The 26366-nt window shown below is 42.4% G+C and overlaps 3 protein-coding genes, 1 long non-coding RNA gene and 1 pseudogene across 49 annotated transcripts; all 5 read left to right on the top strand.

The window, feature by feature from the left end:
- The first annotated feature begins 253 nt into the window (after nt 1-253).
- LOC100381918 (Non-structural maintenance of chromosomes element 4 homolog A) lies at nt 254-7690 on the top strand. 46 transcript variants are annotated; one of them, XM_035959686.1, is made up of 11 exons: nt 264-668; nt 2528-2670; nt 2774-2944; nt 4153-4269; nt 4336-4937; nt 5031-5148; nt 5261-5357; nt 5696-5909; nt 5996-6087; nt 6499-6597; nt 7353-7682. In XM_035959686.1, the coding sequence occupies exons 5-11, from the start codon at nt 4871-4873 to the stop codon at nt 7437-7439; spliced, it is 774 nt and encodes a 257-aa protein (XP_035815579.1). In that variant the 5' UTR covers nt 264-668; nt 2528-2670; nt 2774-2944; nt 4153-4269; nt 4336-4870; the 3' UTR covers nt 7440-7682. The 46 variants fall into 46 exon arrangements, with proteins under 46 accessions (XP_020394651.1, XP_035815578.1, XP_020394652.1 ...); XM_035959677.1 differs by having other exon boundaries at nt 2517-2670; nt 2742-2944; nt 5007-5148; XM_035959689.1 differs by having other exon boundaries at nt 268-648; nt 2797-2944.
- A 4351-nt stretch (nt 7691-12041) lies between these two features.
- Nucleotides 12042-12646, top strand: LOC103630649 (uncharacterized). Its single transcript, XR_002262657.1, has 2 exons — nt 12042-12516; nt 12604-12646. It is a non-coding gene; the product is annotated as an uncharacterized lncRNA (long non-coding RNA).
- A 903-nt stretch (nt 12647-13549) lies between these two features.
- LOC103630648 (probable nucleolar protein 5-2) lies at nt 13550-15533 on the top strand (annotated as a pseudogene).
- Nucleotides 15534-16532: 999 nt separating this feature from the next.
- LOC103631612 (uncharacterized) lies at nt 16533-17781 on the top strand. Its single transcript, XM_008652480.2, has 5 exons — nt 16533-16551; nt 16880-16989; nt 17186-17219; nt 17293-17379; nt 17480-17781. Exons 1-5 carry the CDS (start codon nt 16533-16535, stop codon nt 17779-17781), a joined length of 552 nt encoding a protein of 183 aa, XP_008650702.2.
- Nucleotides 17782-20497: 2716 nt separating this feature from the next.
- Nucleotides 20498-25946, top strand: LOC100193574 (uncharacterized). Its single transcript, NM_001317197.1, is given in 11 exon segments — nt 20498-20976; nt 21919-22021; nt 22500-22906; nt 23002-23693; nt 24112-24229; nt 24525-24647; nt 24755-24807; nt 24893-24938; nt 25036-25208; nt 25481-25565; nt 25644-25946. Coding segments are annotated over 9 exon segments (2046 nt in total). The 5' UTR covers nt 20498-20500; the 3' UTR covers nt 25064-25208; nt 25481-25565; nt 25644-25946.
- The last annotated feature ends 420 nt before the right edge of the window (nt 25947-26366 follow it).

The following is a 26366-nucleotide window of genomic DNA, read 5'->3' as shown; positions in this document are numbered from 1 at the left end:
GACATAACCTAATACTATTTATTATTTATGAATTGTTGATAGCTATAAAAATAGACATAGAATGTAGACATGTATTATCTAATCTTTAAAGTCCGCTTCCGCTGCGACGCCGATCCGACTCCATACCATTTCCGACATCCTAAAAATTCATATTCATATCCACAACAACCGTATAATATCCTATCTGATCCGAATCTAACTAAAAATCTCTACTACTATATAAGAAGCTATTGTAGACGTTCACAAATTTTTTGGTGCACGGTTCTACCGTCAACGCGCCGCGGATTCCCCGCCCTCCTCCCCGTCTGCTCCCCGCCATCAACGCGCACGCGACCTCTGCTCTCCGCCATCAACGCTCACTGCATGCCTCACCCTCTCCCCGCCATCAACGCGCCGCAGATCCCCCACCCTCTCCCCGCCATCAACGCGCAAGCGGATGCCACGGATCCGCCTATCCGCCATAAACGCCGATCCATAGATCCACGCTCGCCCTGCCTCCTACGACACCAACCGAACCCTCAACCTCTCCTACGACACCTTCTCCAGCCCGCTCCCCGACGACATCGAGCGCCTGGCTTTCACAGCGGCGGGACATGGAGGATGAACGAGCACCGGGAGAGAGTCGGTTAGATCTAAATTTCCGTGGAGGTGAGCTTGGACGAGGTCAGGTATGTCGCCTCCTTCTCTTCCTCCACCGACTTCTACACGCTCCAGGCTTGCGCTGGTGTTGCCAGCCATTCCTTGTGCTCGACCTCGCGTCTGCGTTGGACTCCGCCCCTCTGCCACCGTCTCCAGCGCCGACGTTGAAGAGACAACGAAGGCGTCCACACTAGCCCATGCCCCCGCCTGCCTCCGTCCCCGCGACACCCAGCCCCCAAACCTCGCCCGCTCCCCGCGTGATGGCCGCCCATCCCGCCGTGCCCACCCCCTACCCCCACCAACCGCCGGAGCCTACCTCGCCTAGCCACTTAAGCGGGGAATCCACCCGTCGGCGCCGAGAGCGAGGAGCCTGGATCCAGGAGCGGGCAGGCCGAGTGGGCGGGAGGGGGCGAGGACCTGCACCTCTGCATCGACGACAGCCAGGCAAGGTGGCACGCGCCGCCCGAGCATGCTCACCCTGCAGTTCCCGTGGGGTACCCGCTGCTCGCACGCCTGTCGGTGCGTGGGCTCAACCTCAGGGCCGTCAACAACGCCATGGTTGCCATGCTCGAGGTCATCCACCTCCACTCCGTCTTCCTCACCGACGCCTCGCTGCGCCGGATGGTCGCCGTCTGCCCCTGCCTCCAGAACCTTGACCTCCGCTACTGCTGTCGCCTGGTTGCGTCAACTTCACCAATGTCGGGGTGCGCAGCCTCACGAGCTTCACCGTCGTCGACTACATCCACACCACCGAGCTGTGGGTCCTGGTACCGGTCACGCCCTGCCTCTGCTCCTTCCGCTTCAGCGAGTGGCAGGCTATCACTTCACTCGATATCAATACGCTCGATCAGTAGATGTAGCGAACAATCTAATGAAGAAATAGTATACGATGATAAATCATGGGCTAGGGCGTGACCGGTACCAGAGGCATCTCTGTGAAATCGAGCGGAAGGTGGTGGTGCTGAATGACTCCTTGATGGCCAAATTTCGTGATAGTTTATGGGTAGTATGTGCACGGGCTTGAGCCTTTACTTTATTTGAGTGAAGTGCATGAGAAGGGAGTTCATGATCTGTGGAGAGCGCCGACGGATGAGATTTGCCTGCCACTAATGGTATCACTGTGCCAACTGAATTATTTGCGTTTGCCACGCCATGCTTGATGGCTTTGCCTGCTGATCTTAAGACTAAGGTATTGCATTTTTTACCTGGGGTTGATCTTGCAAAGGTTGAGTGCACGTGCAAGGAAATGAGGAATCTTGCATTAGATGATAGTATTTGGAAGAAGCTTGTATTCAAGTATAAAAATTATGGTAAGGGCTGTAGGGGGCGAGCAAGAGTGCGAAGGCCATATTTGGAGAAGCTTGGCAGGCCAATAAGAGATGGCAGAAGAGGCCTAATCCAACCTTTTGGTACAATGGCTGGGGAAACAATTCTTTTAGCCGTCCACTTAGGCTGCCATTGATGGTGGGAACTTAGACAGACTTCCTTTTATTGGAAATCATGGTTCTGTAGGGCGTCACTTTAGAAATAAACGAAGGAATATCTTGCTAAATTGCATTCTTGATGGTCACCGGTCACCGCCACAACTTCCTTTGAAGCCATGCCAATGAGTTTGACTTGTATATTAAGAGTGGTCGGTAAGTAGTGCATAGACGGTTAGAGCGCCTTGTTCTTATCAAATATCAATTATCATCAACTCACACATTATGCATATGCCTTATCCTAATAAATCCCCCAGTACTCCTTTCTATTTACACAGAAGGCTTTTGTGACTGCTAGAGAGTGATAGACAAGGTCGATAATTGTATGGTTTAATTTCTTTCCATTTTTTATCCAAGATTTTTTACTTGGTAAATGATGGTGAACTTTCGGCTTAGTGCAATCGCAGGTTCAAACAGGCATATCTCTGAACACCTTGGGTTCTCTAGGCTATGAGATAGATCATGGATCGAGATGGAGAATAGCAGTGTGTCATTCTAAACTGGGTGATCAGCCGAAAAGATCCCATGGATAATCATTAATGATTATGTGGTATGTAATTAGCAATTTAGCTTGTCTGCATTTATTTTTTTTCCAACGAAACTAATCACACTTTGGATTAGCTTGATCAAACGAGAGGTACTGTCATATCCAGCCAGGTTGTTTCTAATTTAACAGAGGGAGGGAACCAACAAAGGCACTCCATGGGGGAATGGTTGTGGCCAGGTTTGTTAATGGTGTTGCGGCTGCAAGCGTCGTGTGGCATCTGTCGCGACCAAGCATTACGAGACAGTCTCCTCCAGCGCTTTGCACTGCTCCTATCAAGGTCAGCATATACCCAAGTCATAGTTATGTGCCCTTCGGTTTTACATTAACTAGCCCTGAAAGTGCTCCTTGTTACTACAGTATAGACGTATAGTTTAGTCTCTACTGTGCTCTTTTTAGTCTCTCGGCTTGCTCTTGTATATAAACTATTTTGTGTCAGTTGCTCTCGAGGTACTTGTCATACAGCTAAAAAGCACCCACAAATCTACTCCTAGCACAATTGGTTTGGTTACATGAAATATCTGTTTCACAGATGTGTAGAGCATGGTGTAAATGATTCCTATGTTGGCTGCTACTTTCGTTTACACAAATTGATTATGTTGTTATCAATTTTGTGTAAATGATTATTTTGTGTAAATGATTATTAATGATTGTTTTGTGTAAATGATTCCTATGGTGTAAAACCATGGCTCAATCAGCTACTATCTGAAGCTACTGTTAGGTGGTAATGTGGTCAGCTACTATCTGAACCATGGTAAGCTATAGGTTGGATGGTCTGACGATATCACTCACTAGCAAAACTGTGAGAAATAAATTAACTGGACTATATGTTCACTTGGAAATATAATCAGCTAATTGCAAAACAAAGTGAATATCAGTTAATTGCAAAACAAAGTGAACATATAATCGAGAGCATCCATCACTCTAGACTACTAATGTGTACTGAGTGGTGGCCATGCTTGTGCCCATGGCCAGGGATTCGAGTTCCCTACTGTTCCTGCAACACCCTAACCATGTTCCCCACCTGGCCGATTCGAACATAGCACACACACATTCCTCGAAAGCACTCCCACATGTTTACAGCGGTAGGACACAGGGAAAATCCAAGAGAATGAAACACATTTACAGTAGTCATGCTTCCATTTTAATGTTAGTATTACTTGGATATCCTTTTAATGTTTCTACATGGTTCTTTTTCATTGGATATATAAAAGGAATCATTTACAATCTCTTGGATTTGTGGGTTCTTTTTGTGTGTTTACTAAATTCCAAATTTTTGTTTACCTTTATCTCAAAAATTAAGCAAAAATTTGAAGCTAAATTAGTCTGGCATAGAAATAAGATTCAGGCAACAAATGAACTTCATTAAACTCAATGGAGATAAACACTATTTTTTAGCCACATTAAACATGCTATTGGTTCTGCAATCACGACTAAAGGTTTGTTAATCAATGGTCATAGCTCAGGACACTACATGTATTGCAACAGATCATAGCTCGAGACATAAGTACCAAGCAGCACTACCTATAGAGTACTCTCCCTGCATCAACTGGTTATAAAAACAAACAGGAACATTCTTGATGTTGAAGCACAAAACCCTTGCTGGTAAAGGAATTTTGGATTTGATTTAACCTCCACTTTTGTGACCTAATGGTTTTGTTTTTTACGTAGATGCACATGGAGACGTTTGTAATGATCATAATAAAAAGGCTCAAGGATGCCAACCTTTTCGTGTCACAAGGAGGGCTCATCATTCTGGATTTTTTGTGTGTTTGGCGTATAACCTCCCATTGTGATTATTCCTAATTTCAGTAGTTATCAGTAGCCCCATGATTATATTATTGAATTGTTGTGTTCAAGTGTACTCTAAATAATATATCATGATAGAAATTTAAAGCTTGTGCAGTATGTTTCAGTCCTATGGTAGTTATATTTTGCACCAAACCATTTCACCATTTTTCTTTGCTTCATGATATGACTCCCACTCTCTTCGGTCTTTGCTAATTATTTGACCCAAAAGTGACCCTATAGTTTGGGTGAACTTGTGATGTTGTTCTTTGTTTCAGCTTTCTAATTTCTGTTGTGATTGGTTTGATATGTCATTGATGCTTTCGTTATTAAACATGCTGCTTCTATTTTATCTTCATCTATCTAAATGATGTTTCCTTTCAGGTCACTCTTATTGGCAGTCTAGAAATGCCAAAGGATGACATATGGCTTGTCACAGCTATCCTATCTGGTCTCATTGAATAATGTGCGAAGATATAAGTCACGTAAGTGATTTAATTTATAATACCCAACAAAAAATCACAACAGCTGGTCTTGCTGATTCATGGAAGCAGTGGCTATCAATTTCTGTGAATCAGATCTTTCTTGGCCTCCTATCTTCGCCTCCAGCTGGGATGAGTCTGTCTCATTACGATGGGGTGATCTTGGGCTTTCTGTTTCACATATCTTCAGGCCTGTGCCTGGATGCTGTACCATGTAATGAAGCCCCTCTCTTTTCAACAACACTTAACATTGTATGCACGGACACCCTGGCCCACCTTCTCTGCTATCAAATGAGTTAACCTGTGCATGGTGTTAATGTTTTTAGGCTTGGTCCTATGAATATTGAAGTAAAGCAACGGAAAGTTGTAGCTGTTGGTAGGAAACGGACTGCACGGCCAACAGAAAATACCTGTCCTGAAGAGGTAGCCACATGCTTATCATGATGTAAATCATACATTCATACAGTATATGTTAAGTGAAAATGTGAAATCATGATTTCCTTTAAGTCTTCCTTTGCCTTTGACTTCAATGCATTGTACTCATGATTGGTGTTCTGCTTTGTAATTCTTAGTTCACAATTTTTTTAATTAAAACAAAAAAATTATTAAAGGTAGTACAATTCATATTCTCAGTTCTTCCTTCATATGCATTTGAATCATATATTTGAATTTCCTAAAACTTTGTCATTATCTATAAGTCACTAGACTCACTGGCTGTTTTACTGCTAACTTCCAACCACATAATGTTTTTTCAAATGCAGCTTGCTGAGTCTTCAGAGGAAGTAAAGACAGACACTGACAGGAATGTCTTAGTTATGTTTGATATCCTCAGGCGAAAGAAGAGCGCAAAATTGGAAAACCTTGTGTTGAATAGGCTTTCATTTGCCCAAACAGTTGAAAATGTTTTTGCACTATCTTTCTTAGTGAAAGATGGTAGGGTGGAAATAACTGTAGATGATAGCGGGCATATAGTACGTAAGTACTTTGTTCACATTTGCTTTTGTGTTTAAGTTATATTATGCTGTGAATGTTTCTAACCCAATATTATTGATCTTGAACAGGGCCAAGGAATGCACCTGCTGCTAGCGCTATAGCCTCAGGAGAAGTCTCATACAGTCATTTTGTTTTTAGATTTGACTTGAAGGACTGGAAGGTATAGTTTCTAATTATTACATTTGTATTTATCAACGAAGCCTTATATATTGAATCTGGATATTCCTTATTCAGCACCATGCCTGGAGTTGGTCTGCGAGTAAAGTTTTAAGGAATGCAACTAAAAACAGAGCTTAACATATTCGACTGCTCTCCCTTTTGAGTACCAATGATCTAGAGTTGTAAAGAGGCTACTATGGTACTAGGAAAACATCATAATCATCTGCTGAGGTCACCATGTGTTAACCATTCAAGCATGCTTCCATTGCTTGCAAGAGAATTTGAAGAAACTATAAAAGTGAACAGGCTTAAAATTCCTACATGTACATGGTGTGGGAATAGATTGTTTAGTCTTATTTGTATGCATGAACTTCACATAATCTGAATTTCCCTCTTTTTATTCCAACCACAGCTTATGAAAGAAGTTGTTACAGAGGGAGAAGAGCTGTTGCCACATAGGACTTCCCAGAGCAATCTTTGCAACGAAGAAAACGACCAACCAAATCTGGAGGTACGTGCACAAATAATGCCTATCAGGAAGAAGAGCTCGTGCTTATCTGAACTTCCAGTTGTGCCAGCGGAGTAGGGCTGTAATTATAAATTGTTTGAAGTTCTGGTCACATCTTGCAACTACAGAATGGTGTTTGTAGGGCTGAGTGTAACTAGCTAGCTTGGCTCGTGTTGGGTCATTAAGGGTGTGTTTGGTTGGATGTATATGGAGGGATGGAAAGGGACGACCACATATTCTATAGTGTTTGGATTAGAGTCGCGTGGGGCGAGATAAACATCGGAGTAATTTTTTGGTGGCGGTGTGATTCAAAAATTTGACTACTTTGATCTCAAACTAAACATATTCTAACTCATTTATCATGGCAAGATATGTCTCGGGTAAACTTGTTAGGCTGTCATAACTTATCCATCCTATCTCTTATTTTAAATTTTATTTTTTTGTAAATATTATAATTTACAGTGCAAAATAATGTTTTACACGTCTATATAGACGATCTACTACAAACAACCTTAAGAAATGAGTTAAAAGTTTAGCTTAACATCTTGAGCAAATCAATGCTAAAGAGAAGTTGCTCAAATCAATGCGTGATTGTGATCCTTCGTCTGTGCACCCACTGGATTTGTATAAGTTGTTTTCTTGTTTTTATTTTTTTGTTATTCCTACCATTAAATTGGGCATTCAATACATGTTCATTATCTTTATGCTTATGCAATCAAATAATGATGGAAAATAACTGACTTGGCTGCTCTCTTGAGTTGTGGCAACGGAAGTTCCAGGCCCCGTTGCAGCTGGGAGTGGTTTTATACTCGCTGATGACATCAAGTCTTAGGTGCTTCCATTGATCAATGACTCAGGGAAATATGGAGGGATCATGATGTGGTTCAAGTACTATGATGATCAAGATGGCTACAATTCTTGAGTGAAGAGTGATGTTTAGGTTGTTGTCTGTGGTGTGTGACAATATCTGTGTGTTACTTGTGTGTATGTGAGAAATTATGTGACTCTGGAGTCTGGATAGTGCAATAAGTATTACTCAAGTATATGATTGAATCTTATGTCATACTATTCAAATTATGTCATATGTATCTTTTAAGGTATGTAAACATCCACTTTTAGCGATGTTAACAAAAGAATAGAACAATAATTAGTGTTTTCATAAAATGTATTTCATCATATTGATTCCGTAGCAACGCACGGACATCTACTCAGAGGTGCTAATTGAATGGCAAACACTTTATATCAAGGCCATGAGTTAAGGATCAAGGTTATTATGGTATTATATGTTTCCGTTGCAACGCACGGGCACTCACCTAGTATAGAATTAGGATATGAAAGATACATTATTTGCCCTGCTCCCATCCGTTTGCACCCCTATACGCTATACTACGTCCCGTGAGGCTGTGACTTGAAATGTCTTGAATGGTAAGATGCTTGGAATAAAAAAAACGGATAGAGAGAGCACAATCTTCCAAATCCCATCATGAATCACTAAACAATTTGAATTTAACCCAAACTCAAAGCTCAAAACTCAAAACCAATTACAGTCAGCAGGCAGGTTCTATTCGACAAAGCCTTGAAAGAATCCAGTCAGCAGGGCCCACATGCAGTGAGCAACGTGGACCGCCCTGCCACTGTCCGGAAAGAGATTCTGATATTTGCCATCAGCAAGAAACAGGTTCGTAAAATTGCCATCAGGTCCACATTTCATAGACCCAGCTGGACCCACAATTCATAGGCACAGTGGTAATCTGTACTACTTATTAAGAAGGTAAGAGTAGTCTGCCTCCCTTACGTTCTGCCGTTCTGCCGTTCTGCCGATCCTCAATCTCCACCGTCCATCCCACATCGCTGTTTTGCGTGCGTCGCCCGTCAGCCGTCGTGCGTGCGTCGCCTCCCGTCTGCCCCTTCCCCGTCCGCGCGAAGCTCCCTCTGCCCCCTCCCGTTCGCAGTTCTCCTCCGCACGCTGGCAACCGCTCCCTCCCTCCGCCTCCACCTCCGCCGTCGGGCGCACCCTCTCCCTCGCTCTGGACCTCCCCAAGACTCCGTTCCCATGCCTCGCTGGACCCGCCATCACCGCCGCCTCGTTGGGCACGAAACCCTAGCGGCGCTTGCTGCCCCTGGATACCGCATCCCGCTCCCTGGCGCCTCCGCCCGTGCCCTGCTCCAACCGACATTGTCTCCTCGCTGGGCCACGGCTCCCCTTCGGATCGACGGTTGCGCCACCTAGCCACGCCGTCGGATCGGTGGTGCAGCGCGCGGTGCAGGAGATGGTGGAGGACCCGCTCGGTTGCTGGCACGCGCGCCGTCCTCAACTCCTCATGGACCTCGAGCCCGGCACCATGGACTCCGTGCGCTCGGGCCCCTTCGGCCAGATCTTCGTCTTCCAGTCCGGCGCCGGCAACAACTGGGCCAAGGGCCACTACACCGAGGGCGCCGGCAACAACAGGAACTGCACCCGCCATCCGCGACCGTCAACCACCTACCTGCATCCTCTATCCGCCAGTGATGTCGGTGCCCCCACCAGCAACCGCCAGGTCCCTCCCCACCTCCTTCCTCTCGCCCTCCGTAGCCCCCTCCCTCCCTCGCTATCTCACTATTGCTTTTCCACTTCTGTAGGTGTCCCTGTGGGGGTCCAGCACGAAGGAGATCACACGTGACACGCTGCTGCAGAAGGTCTCCGAGGAGAACCAGCTCCACAGACACCTTTGTCGTGCCGCCGCGGCTGCCCTCTCCATCCAGGTACCTCCTACGTCACCATCCAACGCCCCCTTCTTCGCCCATCATGTCTAATGAGGTATGAAATCTGCTCGCTGCTCACGGCACGAATTTTTCTTTGAGTTTTCGGGTAATTTAATCGACCTGCGAGTCCGTGCTTTGTTTCAATGATACACATGATTTTTGTGATGTCTGTTTCAAGGGAGAGATGCTTGCAATGGCTTATGAAAATGTCTTTCTGTTTCAGTTTTGCACTATGTTCTATTGTGCAAACCTCTTCCTTTTCTTGTTTGGTGAATGACTGCAGAACCAAACTGATAGCACCCAGCTCCTCAGGTTGTCGTCTAATGCCTACGCATCATTTTTTTGTTGGGAGGGGGGTCATATTTCATATTTGGCACCTGAATTAAAAAGGAAATAACTGTTGTACCAATCCTTAGGTGTGCAAAATCATGGCTCTATTTTAAATCATCAATAATACTACTCATCCTGCAATTTGTACAAATGGTTAAGCAAAACAAAACATGATAGTTTTGATAGAACTACATTACCATGCTTGTAAACTATTGAAGGAAATAGAAGGTTCACAAGGATTTATGTTCAAGTTTCATTCGAATAAAAAAATGTAACAGCCGCCTCATAGTGCAGGGAAGGCTTGTGAGTAAAAATCTATTTATAATGATGGTGTTATATATTATTTCTATTGAAGCATTCATCCAAGCCCCTTTCAATTTAGCCATGGAGTACAAGGGGAAAACGACTTTTAGAAAAGAAATGAATACCCATTGAGCCCACCATGTCCCCCTATGGTAGCAGACGCAATTTCGCAAAGGGTAGATCAAGATCATCGTATATCTATAAAGAATAGGAGAATAGTTTATGTGAGAAATGATTCTGGGAACATGACAAAGTACCAGCTCAAGGACAACATTTACCACAACTAAATGATTGAATGGTATCTTGAAGTATGAAACCAGCTGCCCAACCTACATAAACAACAGTAAGGAGAAAAGGGCTAGGGAGAACAATTGATTTCCAATCTACAGTGGAGTAATTTCACTTACAGACTTACCACCTGCACTCATAAAAGTCTGTGGCTTGGCAAGCATTATAGGGACATCACCAATGAGGCCTAAATTAGAGTGAAGCATTATATTTAAAAAACATACATGCCTATTTTAATTACATTAGATACATATCTAATATGTATTTCTTTGATTTCAATTGTTTATATTGTATGTTGTTTTCAGGTCATATTCACCAATGATTGCTATGTGTTTGCGCTGTGCCCTTTCGCAGGACCTCAATTTCAGATGAATTTAAAAGACGAGGAGTACTAATTTTATATACAGTTATATTTCTTCTGTTAATCTTATAGGATAACACTAATCGGATGTTACTATGCATAAACTTATATATCAATGATTTATGGTTTTAATATAGTACAGGAGTATCAAATTAGAAGAGTTGTTTCCCTCACGTTTTCACATTGTTCTCCTTTTATGGTATGTCACTTGCAGAAAATTGGAATAGATACAACATTGGCAACAATGGTGAGGGACGAGCATGTTAAATTTACACTAACATTTGAGTATGGATTTGGCTATGAGTAAACAAGCAGGTGACAACAGTACCTTTGTGCTCTACATTAATATATAAAGTGGAACTGATAGATTTCACAAAAGTATGGTTAGTTGAAATAGTGTTGATCTTATCCATGTATATTGTGGTTTCTTCTATTTATTATGGGTAGACCTTGTTTAAACAGCGTACCTTGAATTAATGTTGTATACAAGGGAAAGGGAGTGGTGTTCTTCAATTTCTCATCCGAGTGTTCTTCAATTTCTCGGGCGAGTTTTCGATTTCAGCCTAACAGAAGATTCGGCTCTCTTTTTCTTTTTATTGGATTAATGTTGTACCACTATCTGATTAGTACACATCCACCCTATTGAAGTAGGTCTCAACGTAGTTGGAGTAACACAGATTGTATCCCGAGTACATCCTCAATCGTGGTGTTCTCCAATTTCTCAGGGTGAGTTCTTTCCTTTTTAATTTTGATTGCTGTTTCTTTTTGTTCATATGGATTTGTGTAGTACAACTGTCCAAACATTTTTTTTTATTTTGTTTGCTGTTTCTTTTTGTTCATATGGATTTGTGTAGGACAACTGTTGAAACGGACAGCACACAAGCTCCAATTTCTCAGGGTGAGTTCTTTCATTTTTTTTGATTGATGTTTCTTTTTGTTCATATGGATTTGTGTAGTACAATTGTTCAATTGAGAAAATGAGGTGTTGCTGTTAAATTGCCTCTCGTTGGTGATTAAAATGGTGAATCAACTTTACATGCTTAAATCATCTTCAAATTAATGATGAAATCCAATGCACTGCTCACTTGCAGTTCTCTACACATTCCACTCAGTTCATCACTCTATGCCTAAGTTGGAGTATTCGAGTTCTAAAATGGTATCTGTTGAAAGAATATCTAGAACCTAAAGAATAGCTAGGTAAGTGTGACCAAGTTTTATATCATCATACAATGATCAAATTTAACAAATATTTGTAGTGAGACAACATGTGATCCTGAAGATGTTGGATGTTGGAACAAAAAAACATGACAAATATTTGTAGTGAGACAAGTGTTTGCTTGATCAAACCAGAGAGGTCAGTTTGTGAGCATACCAGGCAATTCTGTTATCCCAAATCGAATAGGCCGATTGCACTACTACTTCCCTAGCCGACCACTATGCCAGGGCTGAGAAACAACCTGTTGTGTCCAAGCCAACTTGGATTCCAAGTTAGTTTTAGATATATTTTGATGTCAGAAACTTGGAGAACAGGTAGTTTGATTTTATTATTTAGAGTTTCAACGTTCAAAATGAGGCGCGTTATTGTCTTTATGATGTTTCTTTTTCAGAACCTTTATTCAGGTTTGGAATATACAGAATTCAGCTTTAAGCCTCCTATACAGATGTGTTGGTCGATTTGGTATTCATTAGTCAGTGAATGCTTTCCAAGATATCAGTCCAAATGTACAACTGTGCATAATTGTGTCAGCAACATCTTTGTTGCCCTTATTTTCTACCCGGCCGCCACCATGGCTGCGCTCGTTCAGTTCATATTCTATCATTTAATACACTCATTGTCTTCTCAGGATATGGAGAAAGAAATCAGGAAACAAGTAGATGACGCCATTGCTAAAGCAAAGGTCCCATTGCATTTAGATATGCTTTTATAGTTCTTTTGCTTCAAATTTGTGATGCTTACCACTACATATACTTCTATTGATCTACAGGAAAGTTCTATGCCTGATACTTCTGAACTCTTCACAAATGTTTTGAAATAGAATTGCCCGAAGAAGTGGAGCTAAGGCAAATTTCGTCTGATATGCAGACGCTCACGAGGCTTCACAAGGGTACAGAAGCTGAAAATATAAGGATTTTTTTCATGGCTTCACTATTGTATCTTGTAAAAAGTCAAAGATATATTTTGTTTTTAGTCTAAAGCTTTTTTTGTGGTATATAAATATGTTTGCCAATGTAATGGGACCAATCGCTTTGTTCTGTTCTTTTGTGCAGTTAGATGAGGCGTCCAGGGCTCTCCTGATGAAGGTACTAGAAGATGACACCCAGGACGTTGTGCAGAGGCAGGCAAAGGTAACCTGTTTTCTTTGCCATTAATTGTAGACGACCACACCTTCACAGTCATGTTTTGTGGTCAAATACTCAAATGCCAATGCTAACCAAATTTAAAATTTGTTTTTGTGGAGATGTTATTTTTTGAGATATCCACCACAGGTGTCTCTACCAGGATCATCATTTCTGATTCTGCAATGTATCTGCCTTGCTCCGTTTGCATTCTCATGTCGTATAGGCAAAAAAACGGTTAGTAGTCTCTGATCGCACAGTGGGTGGGTGGCTTCATTGGCCTGAAATGTAGCTTGCACTAGGTTGTTATGTTCATTTCGTTTTCCCTGAACAGAAGCCCATTTAATTTGCTTTGCCCTGCTATCATTCGGTTATCGGTTATTAATTGTTCACTAGCTGAATGCCCGTGCGTTGCAACGGGGATATATAATACCAGTATACTACGATAACTTGTCCACCGACGAATCTTCCCCAGGTTCGAGGGATTTACCGTCTCAACAGCTCGATTCTGTTGGCGCACGTGTTGCTATGTCTAATTTGGTTCCGTGATCCTTCGTTCGATGCATGTTAAGAGCGTGTGTATCTGTTGTTTCAGCTGCGTTAATCGGGGACTGGTCGTGTGCGGAGATGTTGGTGCTCTTCGAGACCCCCGCGGGGTTCGCCCTATTCAAGGTGCTCGACGAGGGGAAGCTCGACAAGGTCGAGGTGAGTGACCCCCGCTGCAATTTCTAAAGTCTGTTATTGATTGGGTTATGCTTTTGTATTGAACCATCAGTGCTAATGTGCTATGCCTTTGTGTTCTTATTGGCAGGATCTATGGAAGGAGTTCACGACGTCGGACTCAGCGAGAAAGGTCTGTGTAGGATCAGCCACATTATGACATTATGTGTTTGTCGTTTTGAACAGATGGTACCGGTTTAAGTGTCTCACTAACTCTTTATTTCAGTGGAACACTTTGGACGTAGCCACTAGATATGTACTTCTACTTAGCTTAGGGTAGCTTAGATGGCTATGTTTCAGAATGTGTTTTCCGTAAGCTATTTCAAACATTTCACATTTCAAGCATCAAGCTACAAAATGCCAACAGATTTGTGCTGCACATATGGATGAAGCCACTTGGAAATCATGCATATTGTGTCTCCTAACAAAGTTACTGTTTTCGTTCAAATGCAAAATAAGAAATAAGAAGAAAACTTGATGAGTCGTCCTATTCTCCGCTTCTGTACCTTTATTAGTTTTCTGTTCTGACCGATACCAGAGAACTTTCCTGTAGGTGGTCGAGCTGAAGGCTTTCAACAAGTTTGAGAACACATCTGATGCCCTATCCGCGGCAACCCTGATTATTGATAGCAAGCCTAGCAAGGGTCTGCGCAAGTTCTTGCAGAAACATTGTGAGGGTGAAACATTAGCAGTAGCTGATTCTAAGCTTGGAAATGCTATAAAAGAAAAGCTGGTCAGTAGTATTTCCTTGTTTTTTTAACTTTTTGTGAATGGCCAGCACTCGTGACATTTTAATTGTGTTGCAGAAAATTGACTGCCTTCACAATAGTGCTGTGATGGAGCTGATGAGAGGACTGAGAAATCAGCTTACCGAGCTTATAACTGGGTTGGGTGCACAAGACCTTGGTCCAATGAGCTTGGGATTGTCCCACAGCTTGTCTAGGTATAAGCTGAAGTTCAGCCCTGAGAAGGTGAGTCTTGTATCGGTGCCACTGCCAATCTTATTATTCATGTTGTTATATGCTCTATTTCTGGCTTTTATTGTGTCATCATTTGTGCTTGGCATTATGTACCGGTTTCCATATTGTACTCATGCACTTTTATTCTTTGATTGCCTGTTGGTGCATCTATATTATCTTTTGCAGCATTCAAAATACGTAACATCTTATGAGTTTTTGACTATTTAAGATTCTTCTATATTTTTGCTATTAAAGAATTATTTTGACATGTTAAGTGATTTTTATTGTTTGTGTTACACAGGTTGATACAATTATCATTCAAGCCATTGGATTATTGGATGATCTTGACAAGGAGCTTAACACTTATGCCATGAGAGTTCGTGAATGGTATGGCTAGCACTTTCCAGAGCTCACCAAAATAGTTATAGATAATATACAGTATGCCAAAGTTGTGAAGATGATGGGCAACAGAGTTAATGCAGTCAACCTTGACTTCTCTGAGGTGATTATTGACATCTAAATATGATATACAATTCATATAAAAGACATTGTTTAGTAAGGTCTATTGTTTTCAGATATTGTCAGATGAAGAGCTAGAAACACAGCTAAAGGAGGCAGCAGTAATATCCATGGGAACAGAAGTTAGTGACCTTGACTTATCGAATATCAGAGAGCTATGTGATCAAGTGCTGGCCCTTTCTGAGTACAGAGCCCAGCTGTATGACTATTTAAGAAGCAGGATGAACACTATTGCACCAAATTTGACAGCACTGGTGGGTGAATTAGTTGGCGCTCGCCTTATTGCACATGGTGGAAGTTTGCTAAATTTGGCCAAGCAGCCTGGTAGCACAATTCAGATACTTGGTGCAGAGAAGGTTTGTTTACTTGTGAATGGATGATTCTGGAAACCATTTTTTCCCAATTTCCACCTCTTCTGAGTGTGTTTGTGTGCCTTGTGTGCAACAACGGTTTAGTATGACATGCTTATGTTGCCTGCTAGAATTATCTAACATCTTGCGAAAGGTGTGAATTTCTTGTTTCGTGTCCTTTTTTAAAAAAAGTTTATTCTCTAATAATGCCATAGTGATGTCAATTGATGTCATGTGTTAGCATTATTTAGTTTGCTGTCTGCTAGAATTTGCTTTCTTCGCTTAGAACTAAAGATTTGATTGGCAGAGTTCATATGGATCCTTTCTCTCTTTTGTTTATTGATGCAGCTTTCTGAAGTTATATGGTGAGAAGTGGCATGAATCCTACTGTCAGTGATCAAGCAATCCTCCTGGATCTCATTGCTAAATCGAGATGTGTCGCTGCTGCCAAGAAGTACTTTTTGGACCTCCCAGAAACTTCCAAGACTTATTTTAGGTATCACGCTCTTCTCAATTCTTACTCCAAAGTTTTGATGATTGAGAAGGCCGAGTCTCTCGTGGAGAAAATGGAGGAGCTCAACTTTCCATTCATATTTTATATGAAGAGAAAGGTGTAGCACGAGAGGAACTAAATACCTAGAGTAAGTGTTGACTGGTATACATTCATGCAGTTATAAAGAGAGGGAGTCATGAAAGAATTAGACGTTAACTACAGTGCTATAGTTGTTTATTTGGCAAAGTTTGGCTGAATAGAAAAGGACATCTTCCTATTCAGGAGAAAATAACATGTAATCTATTCAGAGATTGGGTTTCTAGCTGAACAGTTGTACGAAAGTATACATTTGTATGGCTTGACTTCGTATTACACAAGGAGAGACTAGCCACTCTATAAATATAAAAGTGACAACTGATTGCCAACAAACAGTTAAATTTACCAAACAAGTTACTTTTTCGTTTATCTTGTCTTCTAATCTACTATTGTGGCACGATGTATGCTTCAATTAAAGAGTAAATTGTTGACTTCATGCCATGGCATGCCAGATACAATGTAGTGAATGAGCACTTTTTAATTGTTGTTCCTTGTTGTGAAGTAACCGTGAGTGTTTGTCCCATGAGTTCTGTTTCAATATTCTTTCTTAAGATAATTGCTTACAATTTTTAATTACATTTTGGTATTCTTATCAGCCATATCCTGATTACAAGCTGGTTGTTAGCCATGATGACAATTTTTAATAGTTCTCTTTTTCATAGCAATTTCCCAGTACATATTGTCCTGTCAAACTGACCAAGTTATATGTTCACTGTTCAGTGATTTTGTTGCAAATCTGTACCAGTACTGTGTTATATCTCATGTGTATTTATACGTTATATACTAGGTGAGTGCCCGTGCGTTGCAACGGGCCTCTACATTGTAACCTTCAAATACAAGGATTTTCCACTTGCAACGGGGTCAGAAGTTCCAATGTCTAGGAACAATTCAGAAGAGGTAGAAATCAAAAAGCGAATCGAGTCCTTCGGAAGGGCAACAAATTATTGGTTAGGTTGCTTCGTGCTTGTGAAATTAATCGAAATGCAAAGGACATTGACTTGAGAGATGAGACAATAGGAAAGGAGGGAGGCGAGGCAGAGTGTCGAGCGGCCTCATGAGATTGCAACTGTGATCATGATTCGGTTGTCCGCAGTTTTCCACGGTTGCAACTGTGATCATGGTTCTAGGTGCCCATCATTTTCCACATGTAGTAGTCGGTTGCCTAATTGCCTGACAATTTTTTTCTTCTTTTTTTTGCAGGTAGTAGTAGCAGAGACGAGACGTCCTTTGAAGCCACCCCCTGGTTGGAATCAGACTGCGAAGATGATTTCTACAGCGTCAACGAAGGTAAACTGAATCCACAACAACAAAAAAAGCCAGTTTCACTTTCATCTCAAGGTTCTTGACCGGCGGCGGCGGCGTCATTGATATCCTCCTGCACGTCCAGATCTGACGCCTGCGGGATCGTTCGCATCCCGAACCAGCGGCCGGAACACTCCGCCACCTAGACCCCGCGATCTACCGACGCTGGCGGTGATCCTGAAGGCCGAACCCCTGAAGCCGCCGCCGCCGCAAAGGAGGCTGGGCGACCTCCTGCGAGAGGCGCAAGACGACGACAATGACAATGACACCGCCGTCGACGGCCTCTCCAGAGACGACTCCTTGCGCATGGGCGCGGAGGCCAACCGGTGCTGCGTGCCGCGGCTCGCGTGGGCCATTAGCTGCAACGGGAGGACACAACGCAAGTGAAGTGCTAATCCGTGCCTTGTTCAACAGACAGGAAAAGATTTGCCGCCCAAATGTGTATGTACATAGACCAAATGACTGCACCAGAACAGTAAAAAGAAAAACCTTCATGTTCTGTATGCAATGTACTATTACGTAGATTCAAGGATTTGATGCCTGCTTCCTGCCGGACAGATGCTACAGGGAAACTCGCCCGGATGGCCGGATGAAAAGAACATTATTTGGATGTTTGAGCACGGGAATATGAAAAAGAACATTATTTGGATGTTTGAGCACGGGAATATGAAAAAGAACACGGAAAATCCTTGTATTTGAAGGTTACAATGTAGAGGCCCCGTTGCAACGCACGGGCACTCTCCTAGTTATAACAAGAAGACAACATTGTCAGTGGCAAAAATCCAATTATCTCGTCCGGAAAGGACACCTTCAAATCGAGGATTTGGACCCTCCAATGGTTTTAAATCTTTTTTTGACCTTCACAATCCAACCTCTCCTCCCCTGGATAAGCAACCGAATTTTTTGCATTTTGGTCCTTCATTGGAAAAAAATCACGTTTAGACCCTAGAAAATTTTAATGTCAGTTTTGGACCCTTTACTCGGCGTCGTAGCCTGTGGCGCCGAGGTAACACAGCTCGGCGCCATAGGCTATGGCGCCGAGGTACGTGCTGCGTTGGCACAAACGGACGTCGTGGCGCTGACGTGGTACCGAGCTCGGCGCCATAGATCTTGGCGCCGAGCTCCGTTATGTACAGAAAACTTGTCTAGCTTAGTTGGTAAAATACAAGGCTTTTAACCTTGTGGTCGTGGGTTCGAGCCCTATGTCTTGATTTTTTTGCGTGTGCCCTTTTTTTTCCTTATGCTCACTTGCCCTTCAAAATTTCTCTCATGTGCTTATCAGTAACCTTCACATTTGCAATATAGGGTTACTGATTCACAAAACATGAATATCGTGTGACCTTCACGAATCGTGGGGTGAGGGCAGCACTTGTAAATCCATGGGGGCAGCGAATATTCCATCACTTGAGAAGAATGAACAGTGTTTAGAAATACTTCACTTGACCTTTCATCTATGTATGTATATACAGCAAACGAGGGAGAGCCACAGCAGTATTAGAAAAAAAAAATACAGGATCGGTTGTGTACAATATTATGTGTCTGCGTTCCAGTAAGAAAATGGAACTATAGTTTGATGATATTGGCACCAACAAGTGCAGTTCCACAGTTTACAATTAGTATCTCCAGAAAGCCACATAACTCAGACAATTCCATCCCTTCCAAAGACTTGATACAAGGTGCGATTTTCAGGAAAATCATAGGATGCTATCATCCTGATGTAATCAAACTAACCACCATGCAAAGTGGAGATGAAAACCACAACATCCTTCTCTTCCAACTCTGCATCAAGACCACCACACAGCTCCCAATCGCAGTCATTTATAAGGACAAGAACCCCAGGCCTCCTGCATGCATGAAGCGAAAAAAAAAATAAAAACCAAATCATCTGGCTGAACCTGAACTCAGAAAAAGAAGAAACTTTTTTTTTTCTGAAATCTCTATCTCGCTGCATTTTGAGATATACCAAATGCCTACCCAAGTGCCGCAGCTCCTAGTCCTCTGCCTGCAGCACTGTGCTGTCAATGGCCATCAAAATTCCTTTGTGCTGGCTTGTTCCTTTGTACCAATCTGTTGCCATCTACTATGCTAATGGCGAGAAGTCTGAATGAACAGATGCATATTGCTTGCTTGGGATTGAGCCTGGGCTCCCAATTGATAACTGGCTATGATAGGCAGGTAGCTCTAATCACACCTTTGTGGGTTGTGGCTAGTGCCAACTTTTAGTACCATATCATTGCAACTGAAAGTTTTTTTTGATGCATTTGTGCCTTTACGAGTCATGCGTCAAATATCACTTTAAAAAAATAAGTATGGATTTACTTGCTTGCACATTTGCAGCTACATTTTTTTTTGAAGAAAAACATCTAGACCATCTGTGGTCATCATCTTGGCTGCCTAGACACTAATTGTAGGGTGGTTGTTTGTCTAGCTCTACTATCAAGCATCTAGATGACCATAAATGCTCCCCACGGTGGGTAATATACAGCTGCTGTGCTCGCCGGATAAAAAAATCTGGACGAATAAACAAATCAGTCACAAAAATAAAATTGGATGAGAAATAAATCAGAACGGACAAATTAACGACATAAACGAAAAATATGGACAACAAAAAAATAAATAAGTAACAAAGACAAAAAGTATTAAAAAACACAGATGGTCTAGATGAACAAGAAGTTTAAGAGCCTTGTATTTTACCAACTGAACTAGACAAGTTTTTTGTACAAAACGTAGCTCGGCGCCAAGATCTATGGCGCCGAGCTCGGTACCACATCGGTGCCACGACGCTCGTTTGTGCCAACGCAGCACGTACCTCGGCGCCATAGCCTATGGCGCCGAGCTGTGTTACCTCGGCGCCACATGCTACGGCGCCGAGTAAAGGGTCCAAAAATGACATTAAAATTTTCTAGGGTCCAAACGTGAATTTTTTTCCGATGAAGGACCAAAATGCAAAAAATTCGGGATAAGCAACAATCGTCCCGCAGAAGTAGAACGACTCCAGAGAGCCTCTCGAACCTTCCAAATTCCGTTGAAATCTTCCCCGAGCCCTAAGATTCTCTCGCCGGATTCGCCTGATCCGACCCGACACGCGATCTCTCGGCTCGCCGCAATGGCCGACAAGGAGAAGCCGGAGGCTGAGGAGGAGGAGTACGAGAGCGACCTCGACGACGCGCCCCTCTCCGCGTTGTGGCGCCGCGACGCTGCGAGCGACGACGAGGGCGAGGACGAGGATGAGGACGGAGGGACGCCCTTGAGGCGGAGGAAAGCCGGATTCGATGCAGATTCCGACGGGCAGGGCGCCGCCGAGGTTTACGACGAGGAAGGCGAGGAGGAGTACGGGGGGTTCGAAGCAGAGGACGGCGGAGTGCGCGGGGTGGCTGCCGAAGCGGTTGCCGGTGCGGGGCAGGAGGGGGGCGAGGCTGGGGATGGGGAAGTTGAAAAGGCGGGTGAGGCAGCGCCACAGGATGAAGAGGAGGACAAGAAGGGGAACGAGCCCTACGCTGTTCCGACGACCGGCGCCTTCTACATGCACGACGACCGCTTCCAGGAGGGCCGGGGCCGTGGACGTGGCCGTGGGCGCCAAAGGTAGAGCATTTCCTTCATTTTGTTGTTCGTCCTGCTATTGTTTGCAAAATTGCAAGTGTTATGGGAATTGGACCATAGACATGCACTTGGTAGTCTGCTTTAGTTTCGTTATTATAATTCTAGTTTATATATATGCACCCCCTTTGATGGGATTCTGTTTTCAGTTCCTTCTATCTAAGATTACCCAATGATATTGGTACGTTGACTAATGAATAATACTGCAACAATACCAAATGATTTCAAGTAATGTTATTATAGCACATGAATAGTTAAAAACTTATGAAAAAGCTGATTTATCTATTTTTCTCTCATTTACTTGGTAGATGAAAACAGTTATTCTATTCTTTGTACTCTAGAATAACGATGCATCTAGAACTTGCATCTTATGTAACATGGAGCAAAAAAAATCCCTCAAAAAAACATGGAGCAAAGAAGCTGAGTGCATAATGCACTGCATTAAAGAGCGGTGAATGGGGCAACAAAATTCAAGTCCACAAAGAGAGGATAGTGACACATTGTATTAGCATGAAAACAGGGACAAGAATAAATATGAAACAGGGCAAGGTGGATTTGAAACGTGGTGTGCAATGTAGCTTAGCACAGGGAATAAAAGATGATGATATAAATGAAGTGCTGGATGGGAGCTTCAAAAAGGTTTCTGGTAGAGTTAGACAGAGGTAGTTGACCTACATCATTTTGCTCGTGGAATTTGTATATATTGTATTATTGTTATATTTTTAAATTGCAACACTTATTTAGAAAAAAATGGCCTGACCGGTGAGTGAACTCTGTACTGAACTCAGTCAGTTTTGTTTGCATGAACGTCCTTTATATTATGAATATTGATGTGATGCTCTGTCACATAAGCTTGATATTTAAGATCGTTTATTTATGATTTGAGGTTTTGGATTGCTGTCTAATGTTTCAGTATTGCTCATGTAGGAGAATGGTGAACAGTAGAAGGTTGTGGAGTCCTAAAGACGAGCAAGCCTGGGTCCATGACAGATTTGATGAGATGGATCTGCGTGATTTTCATGGTGACAATGTAAGTTTTATGTTTTCTTATTTTTGTTTTGAGTAAAAGTACACTGGACATATTTAAACTAGTCCAAGGGTGTCATCTAGTAGGTCCCTAGTTTGTTGAGTGTGAGAGTGACCCACTTAAGTCCAAATTAATCTAATTAGCATATAATTGTATCTATAGCATGCAAATGTGTTACCTAAATTGCAATTTATTCAAATGTGCACTGTGGTGATGGCATGAACACATAGTAGAGTATGGGGTGTAGGGGGACATCTTGGGCTCCACAGTAGGGTGCTACAGATGTAATCACTTGCTGATTAGGGTAATTTGTACATCAAGTGAAGCACTTAAAATATAGGGACATGGCTCTGCATTTTAAGAGAATAGGAATCTAGATGACACTGTGGGAGAAGTTTAAGGACCACCCATGCATTTTGTTCTTTTGTTTTATGGATGCATCATTCTTAACATGTTACTGCTGCTTCAACTGTACTTTCAGCCAAAAAGAAAGCAGGGAGGTGGTTTTAGAGGACGTGATGGTGGACAAGGTGGTAGAACTCGTGGCATTAGCCGTGGTAACTTCAGAGGCAACAGAGCTAGAACATACTATCATGATGGCAGCAAGAACTACAGCTATGTTCCAAAGGAATCTCATGCATACCATGATAACACCAAGAATGCCCGTCATTCTTCATACTCTAATGGGAAAAATAGAGTTCCAAAACCATCTCGTGATCACTATGATGATGTTAAAGGTTATGACACTGTCCCAAATGAATCTCGCACTTACTATGGTGATGCTAAGGGTCAAAAGAATGCACCAAGAGTAGTTCAAGGAAGAGGCTCCAAGCATTACCAACCACGCTTGAAAAATATCACTGATGTATCTTCAGTGCAAAATACCAAGTGAGTGGAACTCTTTTATGCGGTCTTATATCTTTACACTTCCTCTTCTGAGATATATAACTAATATCAGAATTGTTTCTGTTATCACATTTCAGATCTCTGACTCTTGAAGACACTTCGTCAAATGCAAACTTGGGAAAAGACCGAACTCAAGGATCAAATTCGCGACTTGAACAAGTCCTTCCTACTAAGCAGGCTGTTGCATCAAACTTGAATTCAGCTTCACCACCATTTTATCCTGCAAGGTCATCCAATCAAGAGTTCCCAGTTGTTCAAGGAGGGAATGCACAACTTAGTAATAACCTACTGAGAGGGAAGGCCTTTGTACCATCAGTTGGACATGTTGAAGCTGCATTGAATGGCATGAATAAACCTTCACTGCTTCCAGCATCATCATCATCAAATGGTCCATTTCCTTTAGCCACTGATCAAGTCAATAGAGACTATGGGCAGCCTGCACATCCAATTGTTCAACAAAACTCAGTTCAATCCCCTACACAATCTGCACCCAGGATGCCTGCCCAGATGTTTGGTGCAAAATTCAGCAATAGCAGTAAAATATCACCAGCACAACCTACAACTATTCTGGGTGATGACACTGAAATTTCTTCACCTAGTGGATCAAACAAATATGATTCTCGGTTAACAATTAAGGGGCAACCTGATGACCAAGGAACAGAGCATTCTTCGTTTCTCCGTGGTGGGGCTCATGTTCTTGGGGCTACAGGTGCAATGGGCATTAAACTTGGTGATCAAAATTTCCATGGTACCCCAGCATTGCTGCCAGGTTTGTATTATCACTCAGTAAACTATGAGTTCAATAACATGCTCTGTGAAGCATATCAAAGAAATAAACTACCGGAAACTTACCGTAAACTAGTGAAGAAGGTAACTGAACAATGTGCCCAATCCTGTGATGTTAAGTGAAGTAACTAACCGAGTTTCTGACCCAGGAAGCTACACAAATTTTTAAAAATTACCTACATATTTTAGGTGTCTGACATTTTGTTTTTTTTTAAAAAAATGGTTCAGTTACATACCGTCATGTTGCATTTGAGATTACCAGTCTCCTGGTAAATGGCAGTGTTATTTATAGTGTGAATGCACCATTATACAAACATTCGGTTGCTTATTATCTCATCTTTGTACTTTGCTTTAGCCTGCAATATGCTTTAAATTTAATCGTCAACTCTTTTTGGGTACAGTTATGCAGTTTGGAGGTCCGCGACCAGTTGGGCGCGGTGTTCCTTCAATCGGTATGGCTCTGCCAGGATTTGTGTCTCAACAACAACTTGGTCTCAATAATAATTCTGAGATGACCTGGTAAGGACTTGTTTAAATCAGGACCTTTTGAAAGTACATTTGTCTTGTTTTCTACAATTGCTGCAATGTGGTATTGTATTAAGTTGTCATTCTGCTGTTTGGTATGTTTATGGAGAGTATGCATTGACATTAACAATGTGAAGTAAAACAATCCTAATAATAATACGCAGCTGCTACTACTTTTCGGACGGAGTGTTACTGTTGTATTTATCAGTTGAATGTGCCAGTATTGTACTCATAATTAACTTGTACCTAAGTGCTTAACTCCCTTCCTTTGGTACTCTAATGACATTAGGCTACCAATATTGACTGGTGCCTCTGGAGCTCTAGGAGCACCTTATGGTTCCCCTTATATAGCCATGGATGGAAGTTATTACTCTCGACAATCTGAACAAGCATCTTCATCAGTTTCTATTAGGTATGTTAGCCTATACTGCAACATCATTTTTTTTTATTTTCATCAATTGCATGTGTTATTAAAGTAGGTTGAATCATTCTCCCTCATCATTTGTCTCCTGTATGCAGAGAACCTAGTGCAAATAATGCTTCTTCTCTGTTGAAGTCCCAAGAAATAACAGGTAGATGCAGATTCCCTTTTTTATTGGCAATTGCCTAATTTTCAGTTATGTTAGGAGATTTTTTGACATCTTTTCCTTTTTGCAGAGGTTGCAAGTGATGAAATAACTCAACGCCAAAATAAGCCTCGTCGGTATGTTGAAAAAAACAACAAAATTTATGTGATATACTAATTTCTGCTCTGCTTTAATTTATAGTATGTGTTGACATCATTCCACTTTTTGCTGAAGATACTCGGAGATGAACTTTGGCCAATGAACATAGCTGTGACCAGTGAGGATTCATTGGAGCTTAGGACCCAAGTAAGACCTGTGCAAGAGACCCAAGCCTTACTAAGTCCTTGCAACATCTCACTGTCTGATGTCTAGCACTTTCGGCTATCTTGTAACTCCCAAAATGCCAGGTACCTATACTTCTATTACAGACCCTCAGATCCTCTGTGGTTTGACTTTTGGATTTTTTTTTCTGCTGACAATTAAATCTGAGTGAAGTAGTGAAGAACCTGGTTTGGAAAATTGTAGCTATTACCTCTAGTGATGGTTTCTTGACGTTTTAGACAGCAAAAACAACTTGTTTTTCCCTGCCTGAAATGCCAAGTATTATTGATCTCGTTTCAGTGCTTATTATCCACACGGTTGGTTGTGCTTACAAAATCTGGACATCGCACATGTGCAGGCTTGACAGTTGAAGGTGTTGCAACCATATCAGTATGATCATTTGCTGTGATTATTCTGAAGGGCTAGTGTTGTTACACTATGAGGTGAGCTTGTCGGCATTTCTAGTTATTGTTGCATATGCGAGTGAATGTTGTATGACCCTGGTGTGTTCACATTGTCAGGTGAGATTTACATGGTACTCCACTTCACCGCAATATCAGACGTCGTATCAGCATACTGCATATGGGGGAGGTCTTGATGGAAATCGTGAGAGGTCTCCGTGCTGTAAAGCTCGTGTTCCATCGTACATCAGTCTGTGTACTTTTGGGTGTGCGCTTGCTTTGCTTCTGTGCCTCTGCCTTCAGCTCGGTGGCACTCGGCTGACATGCATCCGTTATATTTACTTGTTATATCTGATCCGATGTATTGAAGATGGTTAGTAGAGCATGATTTACGGTGGTGAATCTTGCTTTGGTCGTGTTGACAAATCAGGGCCTTGCACGTAAAAGAACCGGTGCATCCGAGACGCCAGTGCACACAGCTCATGGCGCTGCCGCAAAAGCCTTGTCTATTTGCAGAGTGATGTGTGTACCGTGGGCATTACAAAATAATTGCAGCCTCCTTTGGACGGCGGTAATATTAAGTTTAGCCTGCTTTTTTTCGAACGTTACCCGATGGCTCTGAGCAAATGACAAAAAAAACTTATTATTATTGTCAGTTTCTGGTTCTGGTCCGTGTACGTACAGCCACCGTACTGCGTTACTGCAGCCAGAGCTCAGCAGAGGGTACGCGCTCTCAGATTGGTCTTCGAACAACCGGTCCAACAGGGGGTTTGGTGCTGGTCCTCCATTTCCATGCAGATGCAGTACCCTGTCCTACGATCCCAGAAAATGTAGTAGATGGAC

The sequence above is a fragment of the Zea mays genome, chromosome 6, assembly GCF_902167145.1.
Source record: "Zea mays cultivar B73 chromosome 6, Zm-B73-REFERENCE-NAM-5.0, whole genome shotgun sequence".
Taxonomy (NCBI): Eukaryota; Viridiplantae; Streptophyta; class Magnoliopsida; order Poales; family Poaceae; genus Zea; species Zea mays.
This window is presented reverse-complemented; position numbering and strand designations above follow the sequence as displayed.